The 15,970-nt window shown below is 32.1% G+C and overlaps 1 protein-coding gene across 5 annotated transcripts in view; it reads right to left on the reverse strand.

Moving 5' to 3' along the window:
* Positions 1-2,234: 2,234 nt before the first annotated feature.
* Positions 2,235-15,970, reverse strand: part of LOC124354204 (collagen alpha-1(XVIII) chain-like) — a 240,658-nt gene continuing 226,922 nt past the window's right edge. For 4 of the 5 annotated variants that reach the window (XM_046804487.1, XM_046804486.1, XM_046804489.1 and 1 more), the window contains 8 exons: positions 15,776-15,866; positions 13,773-13,831; positions 12,739-12,831; positions 11,696-11,836; positions 10,603-10,617; positions 8,073-8,267; positions 5,554-5,669; positions 2,235-4,487 (listed from right to left, as the gene is read on the reverse strand). In XM_046804487.1, the coding sequence (XP_046660443.1) occupies positions 4,196-4,487; positions 5,554-5,669; positions 8,073-8,267; positions 10,603-10,617; positions 11,696-11,836; positions 12,739-12,831; positions 13,773-13,831; positions 15,776-15,866 (1,002 nt within the window). In that variant the 3' untranslated portion in view covers positions 2,235-4,195. The remainder of the gene's footprint in view (positions 4,488-5,553; positions 5,670-8,072; positions 8,268-10,602; positions 10,618-11,695; positions 11,837-12,738; positions 12,832-13,772; positions 13,832-15,775; positions 15,867-15,970) is intronic. The other variant, XM_046804488.1, reaches the window with a different exon arrangement.

The following is a 15,970-nucleotide window of genomic DNA, read 5'->3' on the forward strand; positions in this document are numbered from 1 at the left end:
GTCAACCCGTTCAACTACTAGTTTCTTTTTTACGAGGTAAAAAACGCAAAATGTGAGGAATTGACGGTAAAGAACCATTTGTCGCTCAAAATATAATGGTTCGTTTCTCTGTTGTTTGTTTTTGTAGACCTATATCAGAAAATAGAAAAACGTTCAGCCACGACTGTTATAAGCAATTTAACAATAAATGTTTCACAGAAACACTAAAATTCCTTATTATACTTATAAATAGTATTTTATGCTAAACATTTCACAATTGTTATTCATCAGATATTTTTATAGATAAATTTAGAAAAAATATGATTTTACACTCAGTTTCCACTTGTCTGTTGAATCTATGAAAGTTGTATAACTGTCACTCGAATCTAACATTACATAATAATGTATTCTTTTTTGTGTTAGAAACATTTAAAGTCAGAACCACAAACGGCCTTCCCTGTTTAGATTATTGATCACTTTCAGGCGTTGGGCATCCTATAAAGGGAGTTGCAGTTTTTAAATATTTTGATAATATTTGACGACATTTAGTATCTTTCTCTGAACCTAAGTCCCTAAAATCCGAAACCTAAAAATGCAATCACTTATAAATCGATCATTTCATATAGTCACTTGCAAAACAATGTTTAGTTCGATCGTAAAGGAACCAAATATATTCTCTATGAACAAATATGTACTTTACCAGCAGGTTTTCACCATTTCAGATAAAAACATAAGGAGAATAGTATTTCGAACATTTTCCATCGTCGTATGTTACGAAATGACCGAAATCCTGTTGTCATTTCAAACATTCCATCGTCAATATCAAACTTTAACCAAAGAATGAATGCTCTGCTAACGGGTTCATTGTTTTCGATACGTCTAATTTTTAGCTGGTATATTTTGTTTATTTATCACATTCCTCTCGACCCAAACAACCCTGTGCCTGAAACACGTGAAAACAAATACAATGTTGTACAACATATTACATGAGTCACAACCATTATCTAGTAAATGTTTTTGTTGGCAAACCCGTTGAAATTACTTTTACAATCTCAATTTTCACCTTATAATACTGAAAGTATAATTTTGTATTTTTAAACACAATCTACCTTCCTATTTCTAATGTTAATGTGCTTTAATTTATGTAACAAAAAGTTTTAAAAGATGTTATTAAAATTAAATATAACAATTTATATTCAAAATGTATAAACTTTCAAAAACTAAGCACATATTGTTCCAAATTCAAGGACATAATGAATAAAATTATTTTCAGTTTTTTTAAACAAAACACTAATAGGAAGCTTTTAGCTTTTGCCAGTTACAAAAGAAGTATGGTAAACTTTTCATACCATCTATGAATTTCAAACGTTTTTAAAAATTAACTACCTATAGTTATTTAATTAAATCCTGTGTCTTAAAACTGTAAGATTATGAAGAATAATAAATATTTATGTGAAATTGTCCTTCATTTAAAAAAAGAGGAGGCCGATCACCCTAAATCCCTAATCCTAATGGTTTATGTTAAAGGTTAATGCTATTTTTTGCTATGAACCATTGAGTACGTTTCTTAGGAGATAGCAGCAATACGCTTTACCACGTAACAAGGATTAAGCTTGGCTGAGTTTGCATATCCATGTGAAATCTTTATTTCTTTCATTAGGCAATAACTTCATTAAACATGTTACTTTACAACAAGTTAAAAAGGTTTATGGTTGTACTCAGTATGTTTACAAATTTCCATTTTACATTTTAATCTAGGTTACCCACAAGAAGATGTACAAATGTTCACGAAACTTCGCTAATATCTAAAGAGTAACATATACCAACATCAAACTAAATGTTATTTGTATGAATGAAGCTTGATGCACAATTTTCCAGTCTATAGATCAGTTCGTTATCGGGATGTCGTGCGGACAGACAGACATACAGACTTAAATTAACTTTTTATTAAGTCACTTATCCTAAGCCAGTAAAATAAGATTACAATTTTAACGGAGAGGTGTTATTAAAGAACATTTAAAAAATTCCACTTAAATATCTTGAACCATCTGTGATTCAGTTACAAAAATAAATTCCAATAGTATTATTGAACAGTTCTAATAGGTTTCTATAGATACGTTTCTATACAAAATCTTTGTTCTCTTCTAGGTACTTTGTTTGATATTACGTACAATATAAAGACTTCCATATTATGAAGAAAAACAAATCGATAACCAACTACACTAAGGTATGAGGATTTCATAACCACAACAATGTATTTACAAAACACTAAATTTATTAGTAAAACATTTACAAACAGTACATCATTGGTAAATTAAAGCTACGTTTGATATTTACAATACAGTAACCCTATTTGGTAAAGTAACACTTAACAATGTTGACTTTATGAGAACAATAAAAGTATTTGGTTACAAAACATGAAAACATAAGTTATGCTTTTTATTGTTCCCATATTATTTATATAGATCCACATAAACTATATAGCTGGTCAACATTATTTCATTCATTATAACACCTATGGCACTAAAATTTTACAATTAACGAATACTGTACATTAAAATCAAGTACAATGAAGAATAGCCAAGACGAAATATTAAAATTCGTTATTCTGTTAAACTTTACATTTATATAGGTACTTACACATAGGCCGAGACGTACTCTTTCGCAGTGGCCAAATGAAACAGTATAAAAATAGAGTAGCATATGATAAATAAAGTAATAACATATTAAACATCTATGTCATATACACAGATATGTTATATAACAATGTCTAATAATAATAAACATCAAATAAAAACAAATATATAAAGTATTGGTATTGATGTTTCTCTAATGCAAAACTTATAAATTCAGAACAACTCTTCAAACTTCAAACAGGATATAATTATCCATCGTCCTTATTCCTTGATGTTTAAAAAGCATTGTTTTATCTCTGCATGCTCCCAATATTGTTATACATATTTTGCAATAATACTAACTAAATCCCTTGACATTCGGAATACTGCTGGGTTACGGCAGTAAATCGTCAGAATCATTGCTATGTACGTAAATAAAGTTTAATATTTAATTGCTTTTAAGTAGGAATAACGTGTTATCATATGATACTGTTCTGATATTTTGCCTTGAATCACATATGATAAACGACCAACAGTCACGTGCTTAATACTATTGCCACTCATGGGTTACTCATTGGATATTAGTAAAATCATGATTAAGGTTACATCCATAAACTCAATGGTTTAAGTTACCACACCAAAAACGTTCGGATAACAGAAACTATTGTTACATCTATTATTCTGCAAAACATACTTAGATACATTTCTACCGGTTTACGCAATTTATGTTACGTCACATTTCGTCATTTTCCCATTCTTGTCAATACTTGTTTACTTTTGTTACAGCATTACGTACTGCTCGTGATAGTATACAAATAATATACTTATATAATGCAGGTAGCAAATTAAATACAATTTTTACATTAATATTGGTTTTTTTTGTTATTTTTCTGGCAGTCATTTACTGAAACACATTTACTGAAATCGTAAATAATCGACATATTTGAGAAATTCGGATATGGGAAATCATAAGAATGATAACTGTTTATATATAATGACATTTTCATTTAATTCCACCTTCCGACTGATTATAAAACACTATAATTTAATTTGTTTTACTTCAGACAGTTCCAAATTATTTTATCCAGACGTAATACGTAAACATATATTTTGTATTATTGTTGTTTAAATAGTATAAAATAAAAATAAAACAATCAAAAGATATGTTTTTGGATATGTAGTTAGGGGATAACTTATCGTTATTTATTAAATAATATAGATACGTACGTTGTTAGAAAATTACTTCAAAACTTTTCCTAATTTAAAGCTGTTTTTAAGTAAACCCATGTCATATGAAACTGGAATTTACTATACATTGTAACGAAAAATCGTAATAACAACCACAGTGTGAATGGGTTTGCAAAACCCACCGCTTCAATAAGTTCTTACAAATCTGAGTTCTAATAATCTAAACTCTTAAAAAATCCTAAAAGGAAATAAATAGACGAGAGCCTGGAGTAAACACAGGTGGTGCTCGTCTTTAAATCACATTAATTCCAAAACACTAAAGTAAAGAATTTATTTAAGTCCAAATTAAGTTATTATACAAGTCCACCTAACTATTGACAATCTGTCACTCGCGCCTGCACCAGTTACTGCTATCAGTCGTTCTCTATCATAAGCTCGTCCAACAGTCTATGGTAATCGTGTTCGGTGAGTTCCTGGCTGTCGACACCTCGGCGCCGTCTCCCTGAGCGGCTCGTCACCTCGATGCAGAGTACCACGAAGGAGTTGTTGCAGGAGAATCGCTCTTGGCCCAACAGCGTGAGGGAGGGCAGGAGAGCGGACGCTAGGCCCAACTTGTCAGGGCTGTCTGAATCCCAGGCGTCGCAGTACAGTTCCACCGCTCGCTCACCTGACGTCAGAGACCCGTGCCACACGTATTTCCTGGGCCTGCGACAGGGGAGAGTTAAACTTGAATACGTAACGGATCTTGATAAACATTGTTTTAAATTTGCGTTTACATCCAACGCATACAATTATACAAAAATGAGCAATATATCGTGCAGTGAGACAGACAGAAATGGCTTGTTCCAGCCCCTTTACTGATATAGGTATTGCTAAAATTTAGCCAATTGCACATATAGTAAGATTTTCTTATATATATATATATATATATATATATATATATATATATATATATATATATACGTTCTGATTAAAATATCCATATCCACATAGACAAGAAAGGGACACGGAATGTGACAATATGAATGTTTTATTATATTTTTTAAAATCAAACCAACTTGATGATTGCGTTGGCTTTTAATCAGGCTTAAATTATTGGAGTTGTCAATTTATTTCTTTACAGTTATCTTTGTTTAAATTAATTAGAATCTTATTATTGTGATATTCAAATTTTAAAATCAATTTTAAACTGCTTCTAGAAATACTAATAAGAGAGATGGTTAGTAAAAATTAAACAGATAGAATATTATAGAACTTTCTAGTAAATACACTCTAGTAGACATTTTAATGTTACCTATTAGAAAGTTTTCTTGCACCATATTAAGAGGAATTTTATAGTACAATGTGATCTATGTGCTAAAACAAATTAAAGATAATTTAGTATAATGAAAAGTCAACTAAAATGTTTTTATTGCCATACACGTGTTTCGGTATTCAACCATCATCAGTTTATCTGGTTTTAGTTAATTTTTCATTATAATAGTAATAAAGATAATGCTTTAATGTGGAGTCAATAACGTCAAAATAATGTAATTTCTTTAACTTTTATTTATTATGTTTTCAAGCTGAAAAACCAATAATCCATTTGCTGATTTGGGAAGGTAACTGCGTTTGGAAGTGGAATTTAGATATTCTCGCACTTGTGAAAAAGTTTTTAAAATACGATTTGAGCAATACAATTGAGTATTTATATAATGCAGTGAAATTTGTGTCGGTTTCTATTATAAAATGCTTACAGAGTAATTAAATTTTGTAATACACGTATACTTACCATGTCGGGTCTGTCAGAATGTTTTTACCACTAAATGAATATAGTCTTGGTGGTTGTGAAAAGTATCCGCCATCTCCGGTGAAAATACTCTTCCAAGAGTTGAAGAGAACGTCACCCTGAAATAATTTAAACAATAAATACATAACTCAGATTTAACATGAATCTGTAATTGTAATATATTTTTTTATTTTCTCACGTTTTTAATGAAAGAAATAAGCAGCTTATTTAATAAAGCAAATTAATAAAAAGTTGAAATGTAATATTCTATATTTAATACTATAAGAATGTTTATTTCCTATTTCACATCTACGGTTTTATTCTGTATTTTAAATCTTACAGGTAAAAAATATATGTGGATAACGTTGCAGCAAAATTATTTAATTCAGTAAATCTGTAAATTAACTCTGTGATATTAATATACAATGGAATGTAATAAACAAACAATTAAACTTCTGTATAAAATTTCACATTTACAATAAGTTTAATTACTTTATTTCCAAATTATATTTAAAGTTTTTAAATGTTTATACAAAACATATTAAAAGTACACCGTATCACGCATTGCATAACAGGCTTTGTTGAGGTTGCAAGCAAATTTTTTAAGTATTTATGTATCCTGAAATGTCCTGCTGATAGAGAAATAACTAAACACAAAATTAATTCATCCATCCTATTTCATCCACAAGTTTTACTAGCCTACTAAATGGTAGTTAAGTTTCAATGATGTTCAGCACAGTCTGATGGATGAACTTACACGGTCATAGAACTATGTCATATTATCATTTCTTGTCCTTGTAGAAAGTTTCATGAAAATTTTAAAATGACATACTTCGCATGATATTTTTCCCGAAATATCTTGCGAATAGTTAGGCCAAATTGTGTTTCGATTTTCTCGCTGGTATTTTGGTTAATCACAAGACCAAAGTTTCATGTTTATTCTCAATATATCGTGCAGAGAGGCAGGCAGAAATGACTTTTTCCAGCCCCTTTACTTATATGCTTTGCTACATTTCGCACAAATAATAAGCTTCTATATATATATATATATATATATATATATATATATATATATATATATATATATATATATATACAGTATATACATTTTATATATATATATAATGCGTTATGGTTAAAATATCTATTGCAAATATACACGAAATGATATCAAACGGAATGTGAGTATACGGCTTTTGTGCGATTATATATATTATATTTAAACCCCACTTTAAGATCGTTTTTGGATTTAAACTCTACATTATTGGTGTTATTAATTTATTTTTGTACGGTAAAAGTAATACATAATTAAAAAATTTTGATATTTACTTAAAGAAGCAAATTAATCTTTGCATAAAACTAATATTATTGTTATTTATAAGGTTAAATAACACCATAACGACAGAGATTTTTACGTTAAGGAAATTCTTTTTTCATTTCCTTTTATGTCCCGAACATCTCACAATATTCTTTATGTCAATGATTTATTTATTTCTAATAATCTACTAGATAATGTTTTACGTATACTACAGTAAATTAGATTTTTAGGGAAATGTGATTTCTATTAAACAGCTAAATATTAGAATATATGACATTACCTTTTGGACATAAAAACCTAGAGACGTTTGGTAGTTCTGTTTCCATATTGATTAAAAGTGTTTACTGTTCACACAGAATAAATTAACTTTTAATAGACATAAAGATATTTTTTTAACGACAGTACTTCCTTAAAAAATATTTATAAATTATTTCATGATTCAGTAAAAAGTACTAATTTCTCCAAATCTATTTAAGTTAGTAAGGTTTGGTTGAAGATATTTATATACGTTTTACATCATTAGCATCTTGAATTCCAGGATGCTACCAATGCAATTACTTTTACTGAAAGTGTAACCCTTTCATATCTATTTCTTTAAACTTTGTGGTCCATTCAGTTGAATGCTTTGATTATGGATGACTCGATTACGGTTGAACTGCACAACAATATATTACTTGTTTTACATATGTACACGAACATTTCACTTTCTTTACGCTTTATTTTTAATTCATTCACATTAAATGATAAAATGTATCACCAAAACACACCTTTCAAGTATATTAATAAAATGATGCGACTTTTAGTTTATAGAATCATTTGAAACGTTACAATTTGATTCAAATGAGACTAGTTACGAACACGTGTGAACAGACATGTGTATAGAACAAACACGTGTATATAACAGACACGTGTATAGAACAGACACGTGTATAGAACAGACACGTGTATAGAACAGACGTGTATAGAACAGACACGTGTATAGAACAGACACGTGTATAGAACAGACACGTGTATAGAACAGACACGTGTATAGAACAGACACGTGTATAGAACAGACACGTGTATAGAACAGACACGTGTATAGAACAGACATGACTCGCTGTGTTTGGACGTTGTACAAGATAATACAGGAGACGAGAGGCAGTTTGCATTGTGTAGTATCAGCCAGCCTTTTGTAATACCGAACTGTAAAACAAGTTTTTACCTTTATGTTGACGACTGGAAGGTCCCAGTCCGTGTAGCGTACTATGGAGTCCAGGTTTTGAATACGGGAAGAGAGGAATGCTCGGTAAGTTCCCCGGAGGCCGGCACGTCTTGCCTGACGGTAGCACGAGAAGTCAGCGCCTCGCTGGCCGTCCATGTCCCCCGAGTACGGTTCGTTGAGCGCAGCCATGCGCAGCTGAACAAACACATTAATACTACAGTTATTTGTATGCGGAAAAAATACCCCTACTAGCTCGTTGAGCGCAGCCATGCGCAGCTGAACAAACACATTAATACTACAGTTATTTGTATGCGGAAAAAATACCCCTACTAGCTCGTTGAGCGCAGCCATGCGCAGCTGAACAAACACATTAATACTACAGTGATTTGTATACGGAAAAAATACCCCTACTAGCTCGTTGAGTGCAGCCATGCGCAGCTGAACAAACACATTAATACTACAGTGATTTGTATGCGGAAAAAATACCCCTACTAGCTCGTTGAGCGCAGCCATGCGCAGCTGAACAAACACATTAATACTACAGTGATTTGTATACGGAAAAAATACCCCTACTATCTCGTTGAGTGCAGCCATGCGCAGCTGAACAAACACATTAATACTACAGTGATTTGTATACGGAAAAAATACCCCTACTAGCTCGTTGAGCGCAGCCATGCGCAGCTGAACAAACACATTATTACTACAGTGATTTGTATGCGCAAAAAATACCCCTACTAGCTCGTTGAGTGCAGCCATGCGCAATTGAACAAACAGATTAATACTACAGTTATTTGTATACTTAAAAAATATATCCCTGCTAGCTCTTTGAGTGCAGCCTTGCTCACTACATATGTAAACACTGACTCATACTACAGTGTTCCCAAATCTCGAAATTGCCTTCCTTAGCAATTTGTTTTATTACTATGTAAAAAAGGAGAGGCCAGATCCCCTTTTAAGCCTTATTTTGTCCGTCCTCATGGGCCACTTGACTGTGCGAGGATCGTATCAAACAGAATAAAGAGGAGAGTCGAGACAGTACAAGGTTGATTGTACTGATAAAAAGTACAAAGGTAATAGACAGGATTTTAACCTTCGCTACCTCTAACTCAGACCCAAAGTCCAACGACTTAGACCGCTCGGCCATCAGCACTGCCTATGCAATGATATGGTGAAAAAGTCTCCTATATACATAGCTACCCAGTATTTTTAAGTATACAGTTACCTTAGAGTAAATTACACAACTATATCTTCTCGGTTCCATACACATACTTATAGTTCCCTGGTATTTACAAGTGATCAACACTTCATCAAACCGAGATATACTTCATTCTATGATGTTCATTAAATTTGTATGAATATCAAAACCATAATTTAGTTTAAATCTAAATTTAACCACAAAAAGTACTCGGCAACGCCCTAACTCCAAACCAGATGGATCACTTGCCGGTCAAGCTTGCCACCAATACACAGAACCTTCACGTTTTATGATTCAATTATTTGGTTTTTGACCTTTCTGTCACAAATGTGTTTCTAAATATAACCAAACTAACATATGATCGTAACACTAAATACCTGTTAACATTCGTCAAATTTGTATACATTGCAATAGCCTCCAGCTGGTGAGAATGGCAGTAAAAATCTCTCACCCTGTAAGTTAATTCATGCAAATTTATTGAATGTTAACACTCGTTTGACAGGTATTTGGTCTCCGATGTTACGTTAAAAAACACATTTATGACATAAACTGACAAATACAAAATAAATTTAGCATACGAAGGCTCTGTATTATATAATGTTAAAATATTTAGACCATCTAAAGAAGTCTTGATAAATTAGACCCTAATTACAAACAGTGATGATACAAATTCTAACAAATATCCTGTTTTACTTAGGTCTAATTTTACTATATCTACTCAAATTTAAAGATGTTATTTTTCATAACACATGATTAAATAAATATTAAAGTGATTATTCAGTGTACCTGTTGTGTATTGATACTATTTATAAATCACGGTAAACAATTTTCTTAGTGGTAGTCATCTGCTTTCCATAAGCAAACTCAATGTAAGCGTCTCCCGCCTCAGGCACATCGAGTCTATCCCAGTAAAACATTGTACAGGATTATTCGGGATGAATATGTAGATTATATTTACAATAGATGAGGATACTTATCTTATATAAGAATGACTGTGTACGTAAAGTCTTCACCAATAATTGAGAGCTACACTTCGTTGATTCTTAAAGATATTTTTAAACCGCTCTTATTACCAACGTGATTATTTACACAAACATCTGCACAGCAACAATTTTCTAGTATAAATAATTTATACTAAATAATAAGATAGATTTTTATACCTTCGTCAAACATTACATCACACCGTATACGGCTAAATCTTTTTAACACTGTTAGCCTGATTCTTTTCCTAAAAGTAACATAATTTGTGTTGACTGCATGCAAATAGCATTTATATTATTTATATTGGTTCTATAAGAAGTAAAAAATAAAAGAATTAAACAATATTTTACTTACCATGCGAGATTGTCCCTGAGCATGAAAACAAAGCATCTTTATTACTAACACTGGAATTGTATCAGTCTCAAATTTACAGAATTGTTAACAATGGAATTCTATTACTCTCAAACTTGCGATTTCTATTAACACTGGAATGCTATTACTCTTAAGCTTACAGTGTTATTAGTACAGTTGTACTTCTGTCAAACTAGCATCTAACTTTAAATTAATGTAATAATATTATTTAATAATTATTCTACTAGCTAGATCATCACAATATATTGTACCGATTATTTGTCGAAATCGATACTTTTAACGTAATGAACAGATTTTACCCCTCACAGAACATCTTTACACTCTTATCAAACATCTTGTCAGTACATAAAATTCATACTTGACAACAAATGTCAATAAAATATGACCATTAGGTGATAGCAATATTCACGTCTGGAAATCTACATTACGGACACATTATTAGTTTTAGAACTTTTTTGAAGCATTTTCCACAAAATATAAGTGCGTGTGTCTGTGTGTGTTTTTTAAGGACGAAACTTTATAAATCTAAAAAATGTATAACCACTTTTCATAAAAACCTCGGCAATTTCATGTTAAAATTAAATGGTTCAAGTTAATTTAACTTTCAAAAATTAAATTGGGAAACCTAGTAGCAGGTTATTTTGCTATTTCGTGTTTATAATTTTGTTGTTAAGAATATTTGAAGTAATTTTAAAAGACAAATCTGAATTTGTTCATACATTCAGTATCTAATTTACTTGAGCTTCTAAAGAAGTTTAAAATCAAATGTTTAGTTTCTAAGAAATACAGAAATGTTCTTGCTTTGAAGCTGTCGCATCATATCGCACTTATCTGCATAAAAAGTACTCTTGTGGAGCTTAAGCATGAATTGTCACAAATTTGGAACAGTAAGTGAATCTAAATAGACCCAAATTTTGCATATTAAACAATTCTGTGCAACCATCATGTTACCTCTAAGATGTAAAACACGCCTCTAAAATACATTGTGGAAACGAAACTTTTTCTGATGTTGCTGATGCGTGCAAAATACATATTTAATAAACCCACACCAAATAGAAGCATTAAGGACACTTACCACAGGACCATCTAGAAGAGTTGGAACGTTGTTGACAAGGTTTGACGACTCAAAGGGAGGACGAGGTTTTTCCGTTGTTGTTGTTGGTGGTGGTCGTGTTGGTGGTGGGATATCTGCACCCACAGGAACTAACTGGCCCATCTGCAAACATGCAATATGCCATGTGAACACGATATAAAAAAACACGAGGTGAGCGTAAATATTTCTGAAACCTTATTTGATTTCAGGGTATAATTCTTGTCCTTTTCTCAAGCATGAAAGTTTCATGATGTAATGTAATGTTAATGTATGGAGAGAGTATGAAATTCACAGTGATCTGTGACTAACTGATATAATACTGAAAATAAACATGTAAAAACATATGAAACCAATATACGTACGTAGGAATTAGAGGTAAAGTTTAACATGGAATATAAATGCGAGTAGATAAAAGAATGAATCAGGAGTAATCATGTTATTAGCAGTGTCGTAATAGACGGTATGAATTTGTAGGACATACATGATTGACAGTATCAAAGGTGACATAATTTTGTTAACCAGGGGGACAACTTTGTTAATTCCTCAAGCATTGGTGCTAAAGTTAAATTCTCATTGCTAAATTTTATACTAGATCAGTTTTTGCAAGTTCTTCCATCTAAGACTTTGTATCGACATTGGTTTTAATACAGTACTCAGGTGTTACTGGATTACATATTTTTATACACTTCAAAAAATACCTCGGTTACAAAATGTATACCTTAGTTATATTGCCGAGGTCTGATATGGTTTTAATTAATTAAATTTGGAGAAACACTTTAACTTCACTCCACTCACATACTTAAACGCTGTACTTTGTTCTCGTTTGTGTACAGTTGCAGGAAGATCACGTAAACAAATTCTAACATGAAAAATTGACAACTGCCTCCTTTAAAATATTAAGATTATCTTGGGATACAAAAAAGATACTTAAAATTGGTGACGGGTTTAGACCCACGTGGCAGAATATTGAGGCAAATACGTGGTTTGCTATTACCTTAATAAGGGATGATTTACTTGATACTTACCGCAACATACTGCCACCCTCCTGACACGCGGATTAGGAGAGCTTCTTCCTCCAGGATGTATGCCAAAGTGCCAACAGGACTCACTTGAGCTTTCTATATGAGGACAGGATAAACATATCATAACTTGTATTTTTGCACACATCAGAACAAAAACTATTAATCTATAGATTGCATTATGTCAGAATAGGTTTAATATTATTAGTTACTTTAAATGACATGTATTCATATCATTACCGAATCAGCCCATACTATCTGAAACTCTCAAAACAATTAAATATTATATGAATAAAAGCTGTTTCAAAGAGTTTTAAGGCACAAACCAAATCTTAATGTCACAATTTGTACTGAACAATTGTATTCCGAATAATGTTTTGTTTCTTATTAATGTTAACTATAGCCGAGACAGGGGAGTAACTATAGCCGAGACAGGGGAGTAACTATAGCCGAGACAGGTGAGTAACTATAGCCGAGACAGGGGAGTAACTATAGCCGAGACAGGGGAGTAACTATAGCCGAGACAGGGGAGTAACTATAGCCGAGACAGGGGAGTAACTATAACCGAGACAGGGGAGTATCTATAGCCGAGACAGGGGAGTAACTCATACAAAATATGAGACTGGTATCTTGAAACGTCTTATTAGTAATTCTAAGTGATAACATTTGGAAACGATAAGAAGTATTTGTTATTGTAACGTAATGTGTTACCAATGCAATCAATTACTGTCTCCTGGTCTAGTTGTTGAGCCGGGAACAATTTTGACTTCCTTTTTAGTTTTGGTAGCTCTTCACGCGACCAAACAGTATTATCCAAACGACAATTACTGATTTAGCTAATCTAATCTTATCTATGTTACGGCTATTTATAGATATTTAGAGGGTATCAAACCGAAACCACTGATATTCCAATTATCCGAGGAAAATAAGAGCAGGCTGTTATATTTACATTAAAAATATTGTAGAGTAACTGTGATAACATTCCATTAATCATACTAAAACTATATAGCCTAGCAAGAGAATAAATATACTGCTCAAACCTGTGCCATCTCGTGGAAATTACGGAACGTGACAGTCCCTGCTATCGTGCCAGGCAATCCTGAAACATTTGTCTCATTCAGTTCAGTACGCTACAAAAAAGTTATAAAAAAAATATATTTTGAATAAACTAATATTTTTAGCAGTGAATACAGTATTATGAAAACAGTATTCAGTTTAAAATTTTAAAGTACTTTTATTTTAATAAGAAGGGTCCAAGACGCCCGTTATTACGAATTTAAAAACTTTTCATTGGTAATTTCTGTTAAACATTGTAAATAAGTATCAAATTCTTTCATAGGTTCCAATGCTTATCTTAGTATCGAATGGCTGTATAAAATTGCAATAGCGTATATCTTTGTTTGCCTTGTGGGAAAGTTCAGCTTACATAATGCAAGAGAAAATAATCCTCAGAGAACTTTTCTATAACATTTTTTAAATAAGAACATTTCACTTCAGGAATTCGCAATATTATCAACTATTTGTGGCATTTAATGTCTTGATTTTTTTTTAATTCTCAATATATTAAGTTAGAAGTTAAATGTACAATATACAAACATGTAAATTATGGACTGGTGAAATTTCTTTTAAAGTTCAGATTATATAATATAGGAAACTAATTTTGCGCCAAAAATAACAGTTTTTCTTAAAACATTTATAAATGAAAAAGTGCCAGTATTAGGTCGTTGACGTAGAAATGTAAAATAAGATTTAGAAATAAAAAGTTACTGAAACTGAAATAAAGTATCTTAAATAATTTACGTGAAAGTATTCTACTCGTAATATTCCATAAGCCATAACTGTATTTACAATTATATTTTATTAGAGCAAGATTCAATTGTGTTACTTAGAAGAATTTATATGACATTTGTTTTCTTTATATAAAATTATCAATAGGCTGGGTTGAGTTACACAATGGACTTTGCCGTGGAATACGGTGATGACCCCATGGGTCAAACTAGCTTATATTATTGTCACGTGACATAGGCTGATCTACAAAGCCTTATGGGTAAACTGGCTGGCCAGTAGAATGATTCTGAGACTCTCACATGTTCTCACTTTCCTTACGCTTGAAGTTCCGGGAGCGGTAATTTTCATCAAGGTGTGGGGTATTTCGAAACCCCCTATATCGCAGGATAGGCGTTGTAAAACTTGTCGTATTTGCGGTGGAATTTCTTTTAGTACGAGACAAGTGACTCCCCGTATGTCAGTGGTTTAGTTGAAGTGTTGCCAACTGCGCGTCCATTCAAAGACACCGAGTCGATATCTTGGGTCCTCAGCGCGGCGGTCAGCCGAGCTATGCCGTGAGTGTAAGAGGAAAAAACCACGTCGGTGTATTGGAATTAAACCTAGCACGCATCTAACCTTGGTTACTTTCTCTCTCTATAATATTTGAAATTTTATCAGAGCCCGGATTTATTTTTCTAAAATACATTCACAATTTCTCTGTTTCGTCCATTGTCCTCCGAGTCCAGATGTAACTCTGTCATTTTACTCTATAATTCAATAACTAATATAATAATTTGGATGAATACTAAGTTATGAACACACATAATTTACACACTACACTGATTCAAGTGGATTTGCTTTATTACTTTATTTAATAAAGCCTCTAAGCTAGTATTCTTCTTGTAACAGTTAAAGCTATTCTGAGTATATAACATCAAATTAGCTATTATTCCGTATTTTACTAAAATATTGTAATTGTATATGTATATGTGTCCTAATTGTATATTTAGTATTGAGTCCTGTACCTGTAACTTTTAAATGAAGCTCGATAAATAAAACATTGTTGTTGTAACCGGCTAACAATAAATCTGTAAAAACCTTCTGTTCAGCAATGTTCAATTTTAGCCCAGTCAGCTTAATCATTGATTGATATACACTTGTGTCATCACCTTAATCACCGGTTCTATTAACCCTCAAAGAATTTGCATTACAGTTTCAGCAGACGCATGATGAAGATGAAAAGAATTACTAATTTACCATGTTTCACTCAACTTACCTGGTTTTGCTCCTGCACCACCGTGGTCAAAACTGTGCCCAGGCTGTCCCGGCTCTCCCTTTTCTCCTTGAACTGAAATACCTGGCACTCCCTATGTGAGATTAAAAAAGAAACCATTAATAATATTGTTTCACTTGAGTTTGTATACAATCTCATACTGTATGATTTAAAAACCACGTGGAGAATATACGGCAA

Source organism: Homalodisca vitripennis, chromosome 2, assembly GCF_021130785.1.
Source record: "Homalodisca vitripennis isolate AUS2020 chromosome 2, UT_GWSS_2.1, whole genome shotgun sequence".
NCBI lineage: Eukaryota > Metazoa > Arthropoda > Insecta > Hemiptera > Cicadellidae > Homalodisca > Homalodisca vitripennis.